The sequence below is a fragment of the Falco cherrug genome, chromosome 15 (genome assembly GCF_023634085.1).
Source record: "Falco cherrug isolate bFalChe1 chromosome 15, bFalChe1.pri, whole genome shotgun sequence".
In the NCBI taxonomy this organism is placed as follows: Eukaryota; Metazoa; Chordata; class Aves; order Falconiformes; family Falconidae; genus Falco; species Falco cherrug.
In genome coordinates, this window is record NC_073711.1 from 13,912,624 (window position 1) to 13,927,337 (window position 14,714).

Here is a 14,714-nt window from a genome sequence, read left to right on the forward strand (position 1 = left end):
CTAAATAAAGAGCTCACTTCTAATTTCATTGAAGAGATTTCGATGCAATTGGCTTATTTTCTAGTACAAATCAAGAGTGACTTTACTGAGGCCTGTCTGACCAGAGAGGGGATTGGGCCTTCTTGTTTGATTTAAGATAGTTGTGATTTACAATAGTGCAGGAGCTCAGAATCTACCCCGGCTTTGTCTGAGAGCAGCAGCACAATCCAGAATTTACCTGGAATAAGGCACCCAGCCTAAAGTGGCCTCTCATGGAGTGAAGCAGTCAGCATGGGTGGGTTTGTTTCTTTGCTTTTAGAGCAGTGGAACATACAGAAGAACATTTGATGTTGATTATTACATTTCTTAAAGGAGTGGGAGGGAATGAAGGGAAAAAGCCTACAGTTCATAATAGAGCTGCTACATCAGTCTAAGGAGAATTAACAGTGAATTATGAGTATGAAACAGTAGGGCATTAACTAAAGTTAGATAACAATAACCAAAGAAGGGGAAAAAGCTCAAATTCATATCATTATATTAAGAAATTCAGTAGTGAATTTAGTTCATACTGGAGTGTTTTTTTCCCCAGAATAATTTTTTGGGGAAAAAAAATGTCTTAAATTACTTTTCTTTTTAGTAGTCCGTCTTTCTACTTTTTCTTTCTTTATTACTAAATCCAAAGCTGATCAAACTCTTTGATTTATGGCTCCTTTTTTTCTTTCTCGCAGCTGTAAGGTCTAGGAAAGGAAAGAAGCTAGAATTAAGAAATGAAACAAAATATTATTTTCTTAAAAAGTCAAGGTAATAAGTTTAATTTTTTTGAAGTCTAGACAATAAGATTTAATCAAAAAGCCATGTTGTTAGAACAATTTATTTAAAGCATTGGACTGTCCCTAGCCAACGCTGAAAAGGGAAAGCAGACTTACAAGGTGCCCACGTACACAGAATCATTTAGGTTGGAAAAGAGCTTTGACATCATGAGGCCCAACCACTAACCCAGTGGTGCCAAAAGTGCCACACCTACACGTTTTTGGAATGCCTCCAGGGATGGTGACACCACCACCTCCCTGGGCAGCCTGTCCCAATGCTTGACAACCCTTTCAGTGAAGACATTTTTCCTCCTACACAATCTAACCCCCCCCCCCCCGGTGCAACTCGAGGCTGTTTCCCCTTGTCCTGTCGCTCGTTACCTGGGGGAACAGACCGACCCCCCTGCCTACAGCCCCTGCCAGGGAGCTGCAGAGAGCGGTCAGGGCCCCCCTGAGCCGCCTCCTCTCCAGACCAGCCCCCCCAGTCCCCTCAGCCGCCCCCCATCAGCCTCGTGCCCCAGCCCCTGCCCCAGCCCCTGCCCGGCTCTGGACACGCTCCAGCCCCTCCACGTCCCCCTGGCAGTGAGGGGCCCAAAGCTGAACACAGGATTCGAGGGGCGGCCTCACCAGGGCCCAGCACAGGGGGACGGGCACTGCCCTGGCCCTGCTGGCCACACTGCTCCTGACACCAGCCAGGCTGCTGCTGGCCCCCGTGGCCACCTGGGCACAGGGCTGGCTCCTGCCCAGCCGGCCCAGCCAGCCCCCCCAGCCCCTTTCCCGCCGGGCACCTTCCCAGCCCCCTGCCCCAGCCTGCAGCGCTGCCTGGGGCTGCTGTGCCCCACGGGCAGGGCCCGGCACGGAGCCGGGTTGAACCTCACACAGCCGGCCTGGGCCCCTCGCCCGGCCTGCCCAGACGCCCTGCAGGGCCTCCTGCCCCCCCGCAGGGCAGCACTGCCCCAGCCTGGTGTCCTCCGCAGACCGGCTGGGGGTGCACTCAGTGCCCTCATCCAGGTCATTGATAAAGATATCAAACAGGGCCAGCCCCAGTTCTGAGCCCCGGGGACACCCCGTGTGCCCCCGCCAGCGGGATGTCACCCCATCCCCCACCACGCTCTGCCCGGCCGCCCAGCCAGCTCTTAGCCCAGCGCAGAGCACACCCGCCCTGGCCACGGGCAGCCGGTGTCTCCAGGAGATGCTTGGCACCCTGCCCGAGATGCTATGAGAGGCTTTGCCTGGACATCCCAAACCTGCTTGTGCAATTAGTCTCTTTTCCTCACAGAAGCGTCTCCTCTTCTACCCCAGAGGCTGCGCTGCCACTTGGCGAGACCTGGACAGGTTGGAGAGCTGGGCAGGGAGGAACCTTCTGAAGTTCCACAAAGGCTAGTGCAGGGTCCTGCCCCTGGGGGGGACAGCCCCATGCATGCCAGGAGGATGAGACCAGGCTCTTTTCAGTGGTGCCCAGTGACAGGACAAGGGGCAATGGGCACAAACTGGCACACAAAAGTTCCTTCTGAATATGATGGAAAAACTTCTTTACCTTGAGGTTGTCAGAGTCCTGGGACAGGCTGCCCAGAGAGGCTGTGCAGTCTCCTTCTCTGGAGACATTCAAAATCCACATAGAGACATGACTCTGAGCAACCTGCTCTAGGAGAACCTGCTTTAGCAGGGGCTTGGACTAGATGATCTCCAGAGGTCCCTTCCCACCCCGACCATTCTGTCATTCTGTGATTCAAAACAACAGTCATTACTGTGACCCTGCCTTAGTGGAGTCTACAGAAAGTAATGCAATGGGGACACAGAGGTGGTGGTGGTCAGTTCCACTTTGGAGTCCACCACATATTGTCCCCTTGTTAAACAAGCCAAGCCTTTTATTCTTTTCTTCTGGGATGTCTCTCTTGTTCTGCTGTCCCCATGGGTGAGTGCAGCCCAACCATGCTCGCTTTGCCAAGCCCCTGAGCTGGCTGGGTATGTGCTGCTCTGTATGGCCATGCCCGTACGGCACAACAGTCTCTGGTGCTTACTCACCTTCTCGGTGCACTAACGCATCTTAGGTGCAACGTATCCATGGCCTGGAGCTGGCTCACAGGCAGGATGCTCCTGCCCATGGATGCACAGGCTTCTTCCTGTTTGAATCACCTTTCTTGAAAATAGAAGAATAGTGAATAAAGATACAAGTATTAGGACTCAAGTGTCTTGTGCCTGTGATACTACTTCCTCCTTACCTTTACAAGAAACGCCTTGCTTGGTGTATATATAGGGCTTAGATTATATTTGTCTCTTTCATGTCCTTCTGGTGCTGATGTGTGGCTCAGACACCGAAGTAATTATCTTTGTTTCTAACTGATAAACTCTTAGTTTACAGCCAATTTCTGTTAGATATTTATAGTTTGTATTATCACATTTTATTATTGGTTATGTGATTAGTTCAGTTCTCAAAGCCATTCAGCTTCTTCTGTGCCATGTTCCATCCTTTCTCAATGTGGGTGTTGCATCCTGGTTTTGAATCATCAGTACATTCAATTCTCGCAGTAAAATGTTTTTTGTTTTGGCATCATTTAAAAAAAAAATCATAATGAAATGAGTATCAAGATCAAACCTTGCTAACCTCAGTGAACAACTTCCAGACAAGGGTTTGGGTTTTCAACTTAATTCATTTTTTGTCTTTTCTGCAGCCAATTCCATGGCAGTTTCACAATTGCTCTGTTCATCGTCTTCTCGGGAGTTTGCATAATAGTTTCCCTGGTGACACCATATCAAAAGGTTTAATGAAGTCCATGTAAATTGGAACCACTTAATTTATTTACTTTTTTTGCCTAGAGAATGGGGTGTTAAAGAACAAACAACCAAAATCCCAAGGCATGCAGTTCAAACCTGTTACAATGTACATCTTAGAAACTCAAGTTTATTATATATCACTTTCCATGTAGCTTCATGTCTTTAATTTTCCTTTTAAATCTGTTCTGAAATTTTGCCATGTTAAGATCAAACTAAAAGGTTTATAATTGTGTAGATAATTTTCTCTCTTCAATAGTAGGCATCACACAGACCATTTTTTATAACCATTTTAGTCTGATGATGTTGTTCTTTGTCCTTCTTTTTTTTTTTATATATCTGTTGTTAAGAGTTTTCTACCTGCTTTTTTCTTTAGGTTTTTCCTTTAGTACTGACTTGCCGAAATATCCATTTGTGATATATTTAGATCACAGCAGTGTTGGCTTTCTGAATTTATACTTTTACTCATTCCCTTTCAGGTCCATATGGATCAGTTTTCCAAGGAAAAAAAAAGAAAGAAAAAAAAACCCCAAACACTAAAGAGGAAAAAAAAAACCCCACTTGCATTTTTACAGTTTTCTTTGTGTGGGTGGATGTTTGTTGGTTTTTGTGGTGTTTTGGTTTTTTGTTTGTTTTGTGTTTTCTTCTTTTTTTTAAAATCTTTTTAAGAAATTACATAACTTCCCTTTTATCAGTCTGTTTTCCCTAACATTTCTGGGACCCTATGTATTACTCATATGTTAAATAGCCATGTGAGAGCCTGTAAAGCTGGAAGAAGAGGAAAAATACAGCTACCAGGTCATAGTTTCCTTTTCTGCTGAGGAAGTCAGTAGAGCATCCCCATAGAGTTTAACAAGAGGTGCAGTGTCGGGACCAACCCTTTGGTGTGTAAGAGGCCGCACACTGCCAAGAGCTGAGTTTGAATCACTCCACGAGCGTTATCCATACAATAGTAACCTTTGGCTGTTCTTGCTATGAATAGCTACGCTTCCTATGTAATTGTTCTTACATCAACTGTTGTTAAGTATGAGATACAGATAAGTCAAGTAACTCATGAATGTTTCAATAATCCCTTCTCTGACATTGTACAGGTATGTGAAAACATATATCTAATTATGCTATTATAGTAAAAGCCCTGAGTGGTTTGTCAGTTTGTTAGGGACACTTTTTATTATGCTTTGCCCTTTGCTTTTGTTTTCCCTGGCTTATCTGATGCTGTTGATTATTTTTTTTAAAGACACTTAGGCAGCAGTGACAACAGGAGGGGCACTCAGTGGCAGGTATTAATAATGCACCACCACGTTAGGTAGGAGGCCTCTATTAAATTTCGTATAGCTTAAAATAAATAGCTCTCTGAACTTTGAATTAGAGGGTTCTTCAGCTTCAGGTATTTACTGGAAAACTGATTTAAGGGAGAAGCAATCTCAACTGTACGAATCCCACGGTGAGCAGCCACGTCAGGCACGACGGGTCAAGGTGCCTGAACCCAGAGTTCACGTGCAAAGCAAAAGGGAGATTCTGCCAGGATTGCATGTGGTGCAGGGTGTGCCCCACATCACTGCATGAAAAATCCCAGTTTCTTTGTTAGAAAATGAGTGACGTTACCAAACTGGCGTGATTTCAGAAGACCCAGAGTGCTGGAGTGAAAAGAAAGCTACAAATGCGACATCAAATGATTTCTTGCTTGCTTGAGACATTTGCCTTATTAAGTAACAGATGAGTCACCACCATTCCCCTAAAAACAGGCACGTGTGTTTTATGTAACGATGTGTGTACATTCATGCCATGACTCATGATCTGGCCTGGTGAATATTCATGTTCTTCCTTTCCAGATTGACTACTGCTCTCTATTACTATTGCAAAATATGCACAGTAACTGAAGATTGTCAGGTTCATTTTTATGGAATGTGATGTTTCCCCCCAAACATAATATGAAAAGAAATCACTTCATGATTATTTTTTATTAGATGCACGTATGTATTTCAGTGTGGTTTCCTACAGGTGCATACATAGTGGTTACAAATGCCGTATATATATGGTAACGTAGAATTGTGAAGATACTCAACCACACATGGGATAGAGCACTGTGCTGCAAAAACTGCTGAAAATTGTGGAGTCTTCTGGTTTTTAAATAGACATAGCTTTAAAACTCACAAAAAGTTGGCTGCAGAAAGCCAGGCAAGTGTTTTTGTTGTTTTGTTTTATTATATTTTATTTTGGGAGTTGCAAATGCTCATTTCCAGACCTTAATGGTGTAAACAAAGAGCCAAATGCAAAGCATTTAAGAGAGGAGAGAAAAATTTGTTTTCTTCTGATTAAGAAAGAGTTTAATAGCACTTTACTACAACAATACTAATAAAGCTGAGGGTAAAATACATACCACATAAGATTTTCCCACCGATGTTACATTTTATGTTTACCCTGTCATATGGCTGAATTAAAAAGGAACCAAGGAAATGTCATCCCAGTGGTGGCAGAAGGTGGGGGTCTTTACAGCCACAGGAGCTGTGTTGGGGGTTCTGCAGACTCTCAGACCTCTGCATACCAGGGAGCAAATACACACAATGCCTATAGCAAGTGTTGACATTTTAATGCTTGTATTGAATGCTTTCAGTTATTTATCGATGAGGTTGAAGCAAAATCTGAATTTTAATTCATTATTAACTCCATATACAGTGGTAGGTAAACATCCCATGCAATTATAAGGATCCCAAAATATATCTGCCAAGGAGGCTGAGGGATGCTAGGCTGGTCTTTTTACAAAGATGAATTTCAGCCACTGAGGACATGCATATTTAAAAAAATTAAATAACAAAAATTTAAAAAAGGTAGTTTGTAATGACAGCTACACATAGAAAATATGAACAACTATGGTGTAATCATTCCAAGAATTTAGGACAGTGTGATGAGACTCAGATTTATTCTGTTGTAGTATTTCTGTGTGTCTGAGCTGAGAGAGTGAGTTTATCATTGCAGGGAGTGGCAGAGTATCTACATCTTCTTATGAGTTTCCCAGGTGCTCCTTCACCAAGGGTAAATAAAAAATAAGGACACTAGTCTTACTGCCAGAAGGTAGATTAAGATCTCCTACATGTGCTTGTATTGCCTTGAAATGTCTGGAAAAGAAATTAATGCCTTTCTGACTCAGTATGTGGGAAGATACAGAGAGGGAAATTAATGCTATTTGGTTTTGGACAGAATGGTAGTGATTCATTATTATGACCCTACAAAATACCATTACTTGAGTTTGTGTCTGAGGAAACCCATTTTCCTCTTCTTGTGGAAAAAAATGAAATATTCTTTTTGCGTTTGCAAGTAATTAAATAGTTATTTTCTGTGTTGGAATTAAAAAATAGTGGTCAAAAGCTGTGTTTGGGGAGGTTTTCCTGAAGTTTTATGAAGTGTTTCTTACACTGATTTATCTCCAGTACCTGCTGGTAAAACTTGCAGAATTTCTTGCAAAACTGAAGAGGGAGTATTGAATCCTTCCTTGGAAAAAGAGTCCCTAATCAAAGTGCTAGTAATATGGTCCCCAGCTCAAGAGTGGCTCTGGAAAGTATTTAAATACTTAAAAGTAGACATAAGCACTTCTCTGGACTGCATCTGCAGTTAATTTTGAAGTGAGTATCTGCAGGATAATCAGTAGGTTTTGAATTTTCTTTTCCCTCTGAAATGGCTGTGAAAACGTGCCTCTGTGTTCACAGTGCATGTATGGCTTTCGAAAGGCAGGAAAATTTCCTGATGCTCCCAAGTGATGAAAATGAATTGGGGCTTTCTACAGCTGCCACTTTTCAGAATATACTTGAACCATGCATTCCTCAGACGCCTGTGACCTCACCGCGGGACCAGAGGTGAGGGCTTGGCATCGCTATGTGCATCTCCGTGCTGTGACAGGGACAGGTATTGGTGCAGCTGTAGGGTCCTGGTCCCCACATCATGCAGGTTGGGGTCCTCATGGTTATGGTCTCCCACCTGGGCACGTGGTTTTGTTTCTGGCCTTGGGGAAACAAAAGGCGACAGGATGTGCTGGTTTTATCCTGAGCACAAATAATAGGGACAAGCACAGGGTGTGTATCCAGGGATAGGAGCTCATAAACATCCCCAGGTTGGACAGCTTTGCTCAGAAGCAATTTCTGATTCAATTGTAGAATAATTTAGGCTGAAAAGGACCTCTTGAAGGTCTCAGGTCCAACCCCATGCACAAGGCAGGACTAACTTTAAAATTAGATCGGGTGTCGGAGGTTAATCCCCAAGGATGGAAATCCTGTGGTTTCTCTGTGACCCACTTCCCTTGTCTGACCATCCTTGCTGTGATTTCCTTTCTCTATTTTTTTTCCTATTTTTTACGTTATTTCCTTAGATCTATCACTGTGACCGTTGTTTTTTGTCATTTTGCTGTGCAGCTTTTGGAAGAGTCTCACTACCTTCTCTGTAAGCACCAGCAGGGAGCTGTAGACAGCAAATACATCCCCGTTCAAAGCCTTTGCTCTGTGCTGAAGCAAACCTGATGCTGAACCAAACACTGTATTTAATGTGCTTAGCCCCAGCCACCTTGGTGGTCTCCATTGGACTTGCTGCGTTCTCACGCACCGTTTAAGAGTAGACCTGCACAGAAACAGAGATGCGTGTTGGCACTGCTACAAAAAGGAGCAAGATGAGTTGCAAGTGCCTAAAATACAAAATTCTGTAAATATAAAAATATGATTTTATTCACTCACTAAAACTAAAGGGGCCCTTGCAAGGGTGTCATAGAAGATGTATTTTAAAGCAACCTTCTGTTCCAAAGAAAAATGAAAATGAATTTGGCAATGCATTAAAAAAATAAATTAGTAAAGATGCAAATAGCAGGAAATATGGAGTTTAGAGTGAAGAATGAAGCCTTAAATCTGCCTTCTTGAGCCTAAACTGTATATCCTCTTATATAATTTAAAATTATTTGCTATTTCGTAGCGGGCTTCACGGAACTGTAACAATTTACATCATCTGACTGTCTGGCTCAGATAGTTGTGAACTATCTGCAACTGTTTTGCTGTCAAAAATTGCAGTACTTGCAGTGCAGTTTACTCATCTTCAGATTTATTTTTACCCTGATAGAGGTCTATCATCAAAGCCAGGGCTGAAGGAAAAACTTTTGATTTAAAAAAATGTTTGATCTTTAAAAACTTGTTGGCTTTCATCTGCTTATCAATGAAATGTGAATGCGACTCAGGGAATTGAATACTGCTGATAGTTTAGAAGGAAACAAATCTCTTTTGCTCACTTCTGGCCTTTATGTCTTTGACAAGGCTTTGGACATTGCTTGTTTTTCTTGTGGGGAGGGAATTGCTGAAAGTCATCGCTTTTGATCATTAAGTACTTTTGCTTTTTACAGCAAGACTTACCATGAATTAAAGTATTATTCTCCTCTGAGTCTGCCTGAGACTCAGGTTCTTTTTTTGGGGCTAAATTGACAATCCTTGATTTCTTATCCAATTTCAAATGCGTGTTGTTAAAATTCAGGCTGTGACTCCCAGAGAGTTATTAAATGATATAGGAGAGCACAGGAGCTCTGCAGTCTGTCCAGAAGAGGCAGGATCCTGGCTGGGGGCCGGGGAATGTCTCGAGTTCTCAGCAGGTGGCTGACTTTCTCCAGGAAAAAAAACGTTCTGAGCTTTGAAGGGTAAAACGACTAAAGACAAATGCATTTAATTCAAAGGAAAAAATAATTGTGTTTATTCTGAGAAAGGTTGTTTTGTTTGCTTGTTCCTTTTAGCAAGAGTAATGATGGTAAACACTCCCAAAGGCACGTGAACCCCCCAGTGCCCAACCAGTACAGACTTACGAACCATTGCAGCTTTTGTTTCCCTTTGACTTAGCCTTCTGGAATACCTGAACACTTCAGCACACCAAACTCTTGCTTTAAATAATTCATGTGTTCTTGATAGAAGAGAAACAAAAATGTTTTTCTACCTTCAATTTATTCTAAACTGGACTTAAAGACTGAAGTTAAAAAAAGTGCCCAAAGAACTCATTACTCACTTCTATCAGAACGCAAGGGTGGCAAGACAAGAACTTGGCTTTGCTTAATGCTTAAATTATAATTTTAAGGACTGTCAGTAGTAGATTGAACTGGAATTGGTGATTGACCACAAAATTCAATATGTGTGCTTTGAAGTTAGCTATTGGAAAAAAAATCTGTGGTAAGCACAGCTTTTAATTTAAAATTGTAGAGATATTTCTTAAATACATGCAGAATTCATTAATGAAATGTGAATTATTTTTCTGGTACAGTGATGTGCTTAGAACACTGCAGCTGAAGGAATTAGCGATGAAGTTTTACCTTTGGAGACTGAGGGATGCAACGCAAAAAAAAAGCTGATGACTTCAAGCTAGAATCCATGTAAAATAATAATAAAAGTATTAACAAAACTACAGGATGGTTAATTATGACGGTGGAGCCCAATCCTGAGCATAGCTGTAGTCAAATTTCCACATATCATTTTTCAAAATGAATATGCAGAATGCTTCCTCTATTGATGTTAAAGCAATTGAGAGAGTTTTGTTTCTTTTTAACGTTATAGTCTTGGATGAGACCTATACCACTTTTGAAGACCCTCATGATCCTGGTGTCCTCTCCAAGGTATTCCTGCCAGTACAGAATCTGATGCTGTTCTGGAATGAGTAACAATGATTCTCCAGGCAGTGAAACCTGAAAATGATAAATAAAAGCATGGAGTGAGTCTTGGTAAGGACTCTGGTGGAGTGTTTTTAACAGAAATGTGGTAGAATAGGACCGAAACCATTGGCTCAGATGTTAGACGCCTCTCTTCTGTGTAAAGGATTTTTTTTCTCTTTATGCCAAGGTAAGAGACGAAGGCCTGTCACTGTTTATGCCAGACCTGATGATGGCTGAATGTAGGGAACATCAAAATGAGCTGTCATGTTATTCTGGTCTGAGAGTTTGGCTCTTCCTTCCTCCATTTCCTGGGTGCAGGGACCTGGTTGCACCTGGGGTGGCTGTCAGTGGCACTGGGAACCAGAGCTGCCAACCTCCTTCTGGCCACCGTCAGGGACAAGTGACGTACAGAGCAGTTCCAACACCTTTCATCCATCTAAACCAGGAATTTGGGGGCTATAGGATAAGGCAGAGCTCTGCCAGTGTTCGTTTTTTTTTCTACACATCTCTCCTACATATGTACCCAGTTATTTTAGGTATTGCATTTCCATAAGTGCACCTGGAAAATGCTTTTTTAGGTTTCTCTGTGATTTCCTTTTCTTTTCCTAGTTCTCTATTAGCACAAAAACAGTAATGGTGCACTTCACATGTCACTCCAGGTGATAGACAGGTGAATGGCCAAGTTTTAAAAGAAATCATAATTCCTTCTAATAGCAAAGATGAAATTTGGAATCTGAGATTAATTTTTACCATTATAGCCCTAATTAAAAAAATTCAGTTTCTCAATATCGTATCATAGTTCTACCTCTGCATGTGGAACATGTACATTTTTAACTACTGACAGGAGTGTATGGAAAGGTTTATTGAGAAATCTGTTAGACTTTAGAAAATGTAATTTTCTTGCTGAGAAGTTAGTGTGAACCAAATTTGCAGAATTTACTTTGTGTAGAAAGCATTTTTCTCAGTCTCTCTGCGTGTGTTTGAAAAACTGCTCATTTAGAGCAATCAAATGAATATTGAAGTCTCCCTTTCTCAGGGAGACTTATTTGTCAGGCTTTCCTGACAAAACCAATCTTTTTCTCCTGACGATAATCTAATCCAAAGCAAATTGTATTTGGTGACTAGTATAATTTTGGAACCCCATGCCTGGTGGGACATTAGTAGTCAAATAGCATACATTTTATTTTTAATAATAAAACTGATGAATAAGCAAGTGATAATCCATCCTACTTTTTTGTTTTTTTTTAACTCCGTGTTCTGATGCAACATCATTCATGGAAGAAAATGTTATTGAAAATACATTTGTGAAATGCAAGAGAGAATGACCCTACTGACCATTTCAGAATTCAGTCCTGAGCAGTTATAAAATTAGATTTTTTTATTCAGAAATCTTATCTTGCAGTTATGTTGCTTTTTTTTTGGGGGGGGGAGGAGTTCGACGATCTAGAGTTGAGGCATCTCCCTGCTCATGTTCCTTTGGCACTCCCAACTAGCATGTGCTAGGAACGTCAAGCTCATTCATATCTATGGCAATAGCAGGTAGCATCACCCTCACCAAAGCCTCTGAGAATTCAGGTCTGGGAAGAAGTAAGACCAAGGCTGGGTATCCTGAACTCAGGATTTAGGTATGAACTTTCTGCTCATCCTGCCAAAGTATTACTGTGGCATGATCAACAGTGCCCAAGAGTCATGGAGCCAAAAAAAAGTTTCCAGAGTCCCAGAAATTCCCACTGGCTCTAATGGGGCTATCTTGCACAGCAAAGGTTGTGCCACAAAGTTGCCTAGTGTCTCCTTCACTGTGGAAAGGTGATTTGGAAAAATGGTTCATTTTATTCACAGCTTTAAAGCAAAAGCTGTGTTTTGGGAGAAAAAAAAAAAAAAAAACAAAAAAACAAAAAAACCCCAACAAACCCAAACAACCAAACTGAAGTATTTTGAAACTTTCTAGAGATTTTTTTTTTTAGACCAGCTAAGTTGAAAAAACCAACGGTCCAGTGACAACTTGTTAATTCATCCGCATGTGCAGCTGCAAAATTATTTTCTATGTACATAGTGCAAAACTTCTTCCTAAATATGAGGTTTAGAGACCCTTTGGGAATAATTAACTATAATGCAGAAGCAAATCTGGGTTCATTGTACACACTGCTCATTTTACAAAATGTTTTTGTGCACAAAGCCCATTGGTAAGTTTCTAAAACCTTCATGAATGTTAAACATTTTATTATAGGACTCTGAGCACTTCTTATTTTGCATAAAATCTACTGTAATCCCATGAATTAAATTTAGCTTTTGATCCCTGGACAGCAAATTGCTGTGTCACATGTGCGCCACCATGTATTCAAGGGCTAAAATCTGGCTTTTATTTAGTTAGTTATTTAACAGTGATAGAACAGCTCTTTTCCTGTGGACTACACAAAGAAGTTGAGGATATGCTCAAAATAAGTTGCATGCCATTGATTTTATTCTACTTGATGGTTGACTTCCATACAGTGTGGTATTTTTTTCTGTTGTTCTGCTAGCTGCTTTCCTTCTGTGCTTTTGGTCCTATGCTGTGCGTGGTGGTGAGGACCCTGACTCTGGGAATGCAAAGCAGAGCTGCTTTACTACTTGTACAGGATGGACAGTCAAAACGATTGCGTTCCTGAGGATGTGATTTAGCCAGGATTGGGAATACATACCTTTAGCCTCAGTTGGGGGTAGGCATGTGTCTGAAGTTAAGAGTATGTTTAATCTGCTGAATTAGGTCAATGCATGAGGCTACTGGACTCCTTGCAGGCGTCAGTGTAATGCTTTCTGGCCTGTATTCCATGGGCAGTCAGGGGCTGCAATCTGACTTGCCCTTGCTGTCAACTAATTTGTGAAGGAGCATAAATCATGCGAGATGCTCTGAGGAATATCTGCTGACCGCGAGAGGATTATCCTGCCAGCCGTGTGTGTGATGGGGCTGCTGATGCTTGCACATGGGCAGTAGTCCTGGGCAGCAGCCTGATGGCACTGGGCTTACTTGGCCCAGCTGTGTGCTTGTGGTCAGTGTGGAAGCACGGCAGCACAAAAATGGGTGAAGAAGAGCAGAAATAACTGCTCAGTTTTTACGAAAGTTTGTCCTTTCTCTTCATTTAATTCTATTACCTGTTTGGGGAGATTGACAGCATAGCATCGTATAATGTTACCTAATATATATTGCATCTTATTCACCATTGATTTCCCAATAAATAATAAAAAAGATGTCTTCCTTAGTATAAGACAGTCAATCATCAACATCTGAGGGTTTTTTACAACACCTGCGCTTTATCTCAGAATATGCAAAATATATCCAAACCCTTCCATTTAAGGAGATGGTTTACGCGGTGCTTTGGCTGCGTTGTCTGCATTGGTTGGGATTTCATGCAATTACTGTTTTACACACCAACAGAGTACCTGTGAAGTGGCTATCAATTGAAACATATTTTGCTCTTCAGACTTGCTTTTGCAGGTTTCACAAAACATTTAATTAGCGATAATCAGCTTTTAACCAACCAGAGCAGGCTGATGTGATTCTCTCCCTCTCTCCCCCATAACTGTAGGCATAGTCTGCACCCATAAGATAAATTACTTGCAGTCTGGAGAACATCCTAGCCAGCAGGAAGGGAGAGAGTAAGAATGTCGGTTGCATGGAGATAAAGAAGGTGATGTGTATACTGTGATTTCAGTGAAGAATATACTTTTTCTTTCCTTTTCAGGATGGTGGACCTGGAAACCAGCTGGAGATTGCAAAGTCTCCTTTCTCTCGAGGGTGCCAGTCAGCGGTCATCTTCCACCACACCCAAGGAAACCAGAAGAGCTCCACGCTAACCTCTGTAAGGCTTGTTTCACTATGGAAGATCAATTGATTTTCTGGCTCAGGTTTTGTGAAGTTCAGCATCTGCCTTGGACCCACAATTTGGAAAAGGGGTCATCTCTGAGGCACGGTTAAGAGACAGAAAAAACAGTCCCAGACGATGAGCACTTTAAGTAGCCCTGGAATATTACTCAGCTTAACGACAGTGTCTGTTACGCTGGATTTTAGTTTGCATGGCGGTCTGATGGCTTGGTCCTTAAGCAGTAATTTGACTCTGAATCAGAGTTTGTCTACATCTGATCCTCTTAATGCCTCTGAGAAGGGCGAAGTCTCTCGGATGTCCGTGAGGGAGAAGAACTGGCCAGCCCTCCTGATCTTGGTTGTCATCCTGCTGACCATTGGGGGGAACATATTGGTAATTATGGCTGTGTCCTTGGAGAAGAAGTTGCAGAATGCTACAAACTTCTTCCTGATGTCTTTGGCGGTGGCAGACATGCTGGTGGGTATCCTGGTCATGCCCGTGTCGCTCATTACAGTCCTGTACGGTAAGTGGCTTCCCTCCTTGTTTGACTGAATGCTTTTGCATGGAATCCTGGGCTGCAGCAATCTGCTTTGTCCGGTTTTTCATGTGCTGGTAGCTTGGGGAGTATCAGTGTGGACTTTGTTGTGGGTCTGTGCTGAG

General features: G+C 42.1%; 1 protein-coding gene across 1 annotated transcript in view; it reads left to right on the top strand.

The window, feature by feature from the left end:
* Positions 1–14,714, top strand: part of HTR2C (5-hydroxytryptamine receptor 2C) — a 246,253-nt gene that overhangs the window by 178,433 nt on the left and 53,106 nt on the right. Inside the window, exon 3 of the mRNA XM_055727470.1 lies at positions 13,935–14,577. Coding sequence (XP_055583445.1) covers positions 14,193–14,577 — 385 coding nt within the window. The 5' untranslated portion in view covers positions 13,935–14,192. The remainder of the gene's footprint in view (positions 1–13,934; positions 14,578–14,714) is intronic.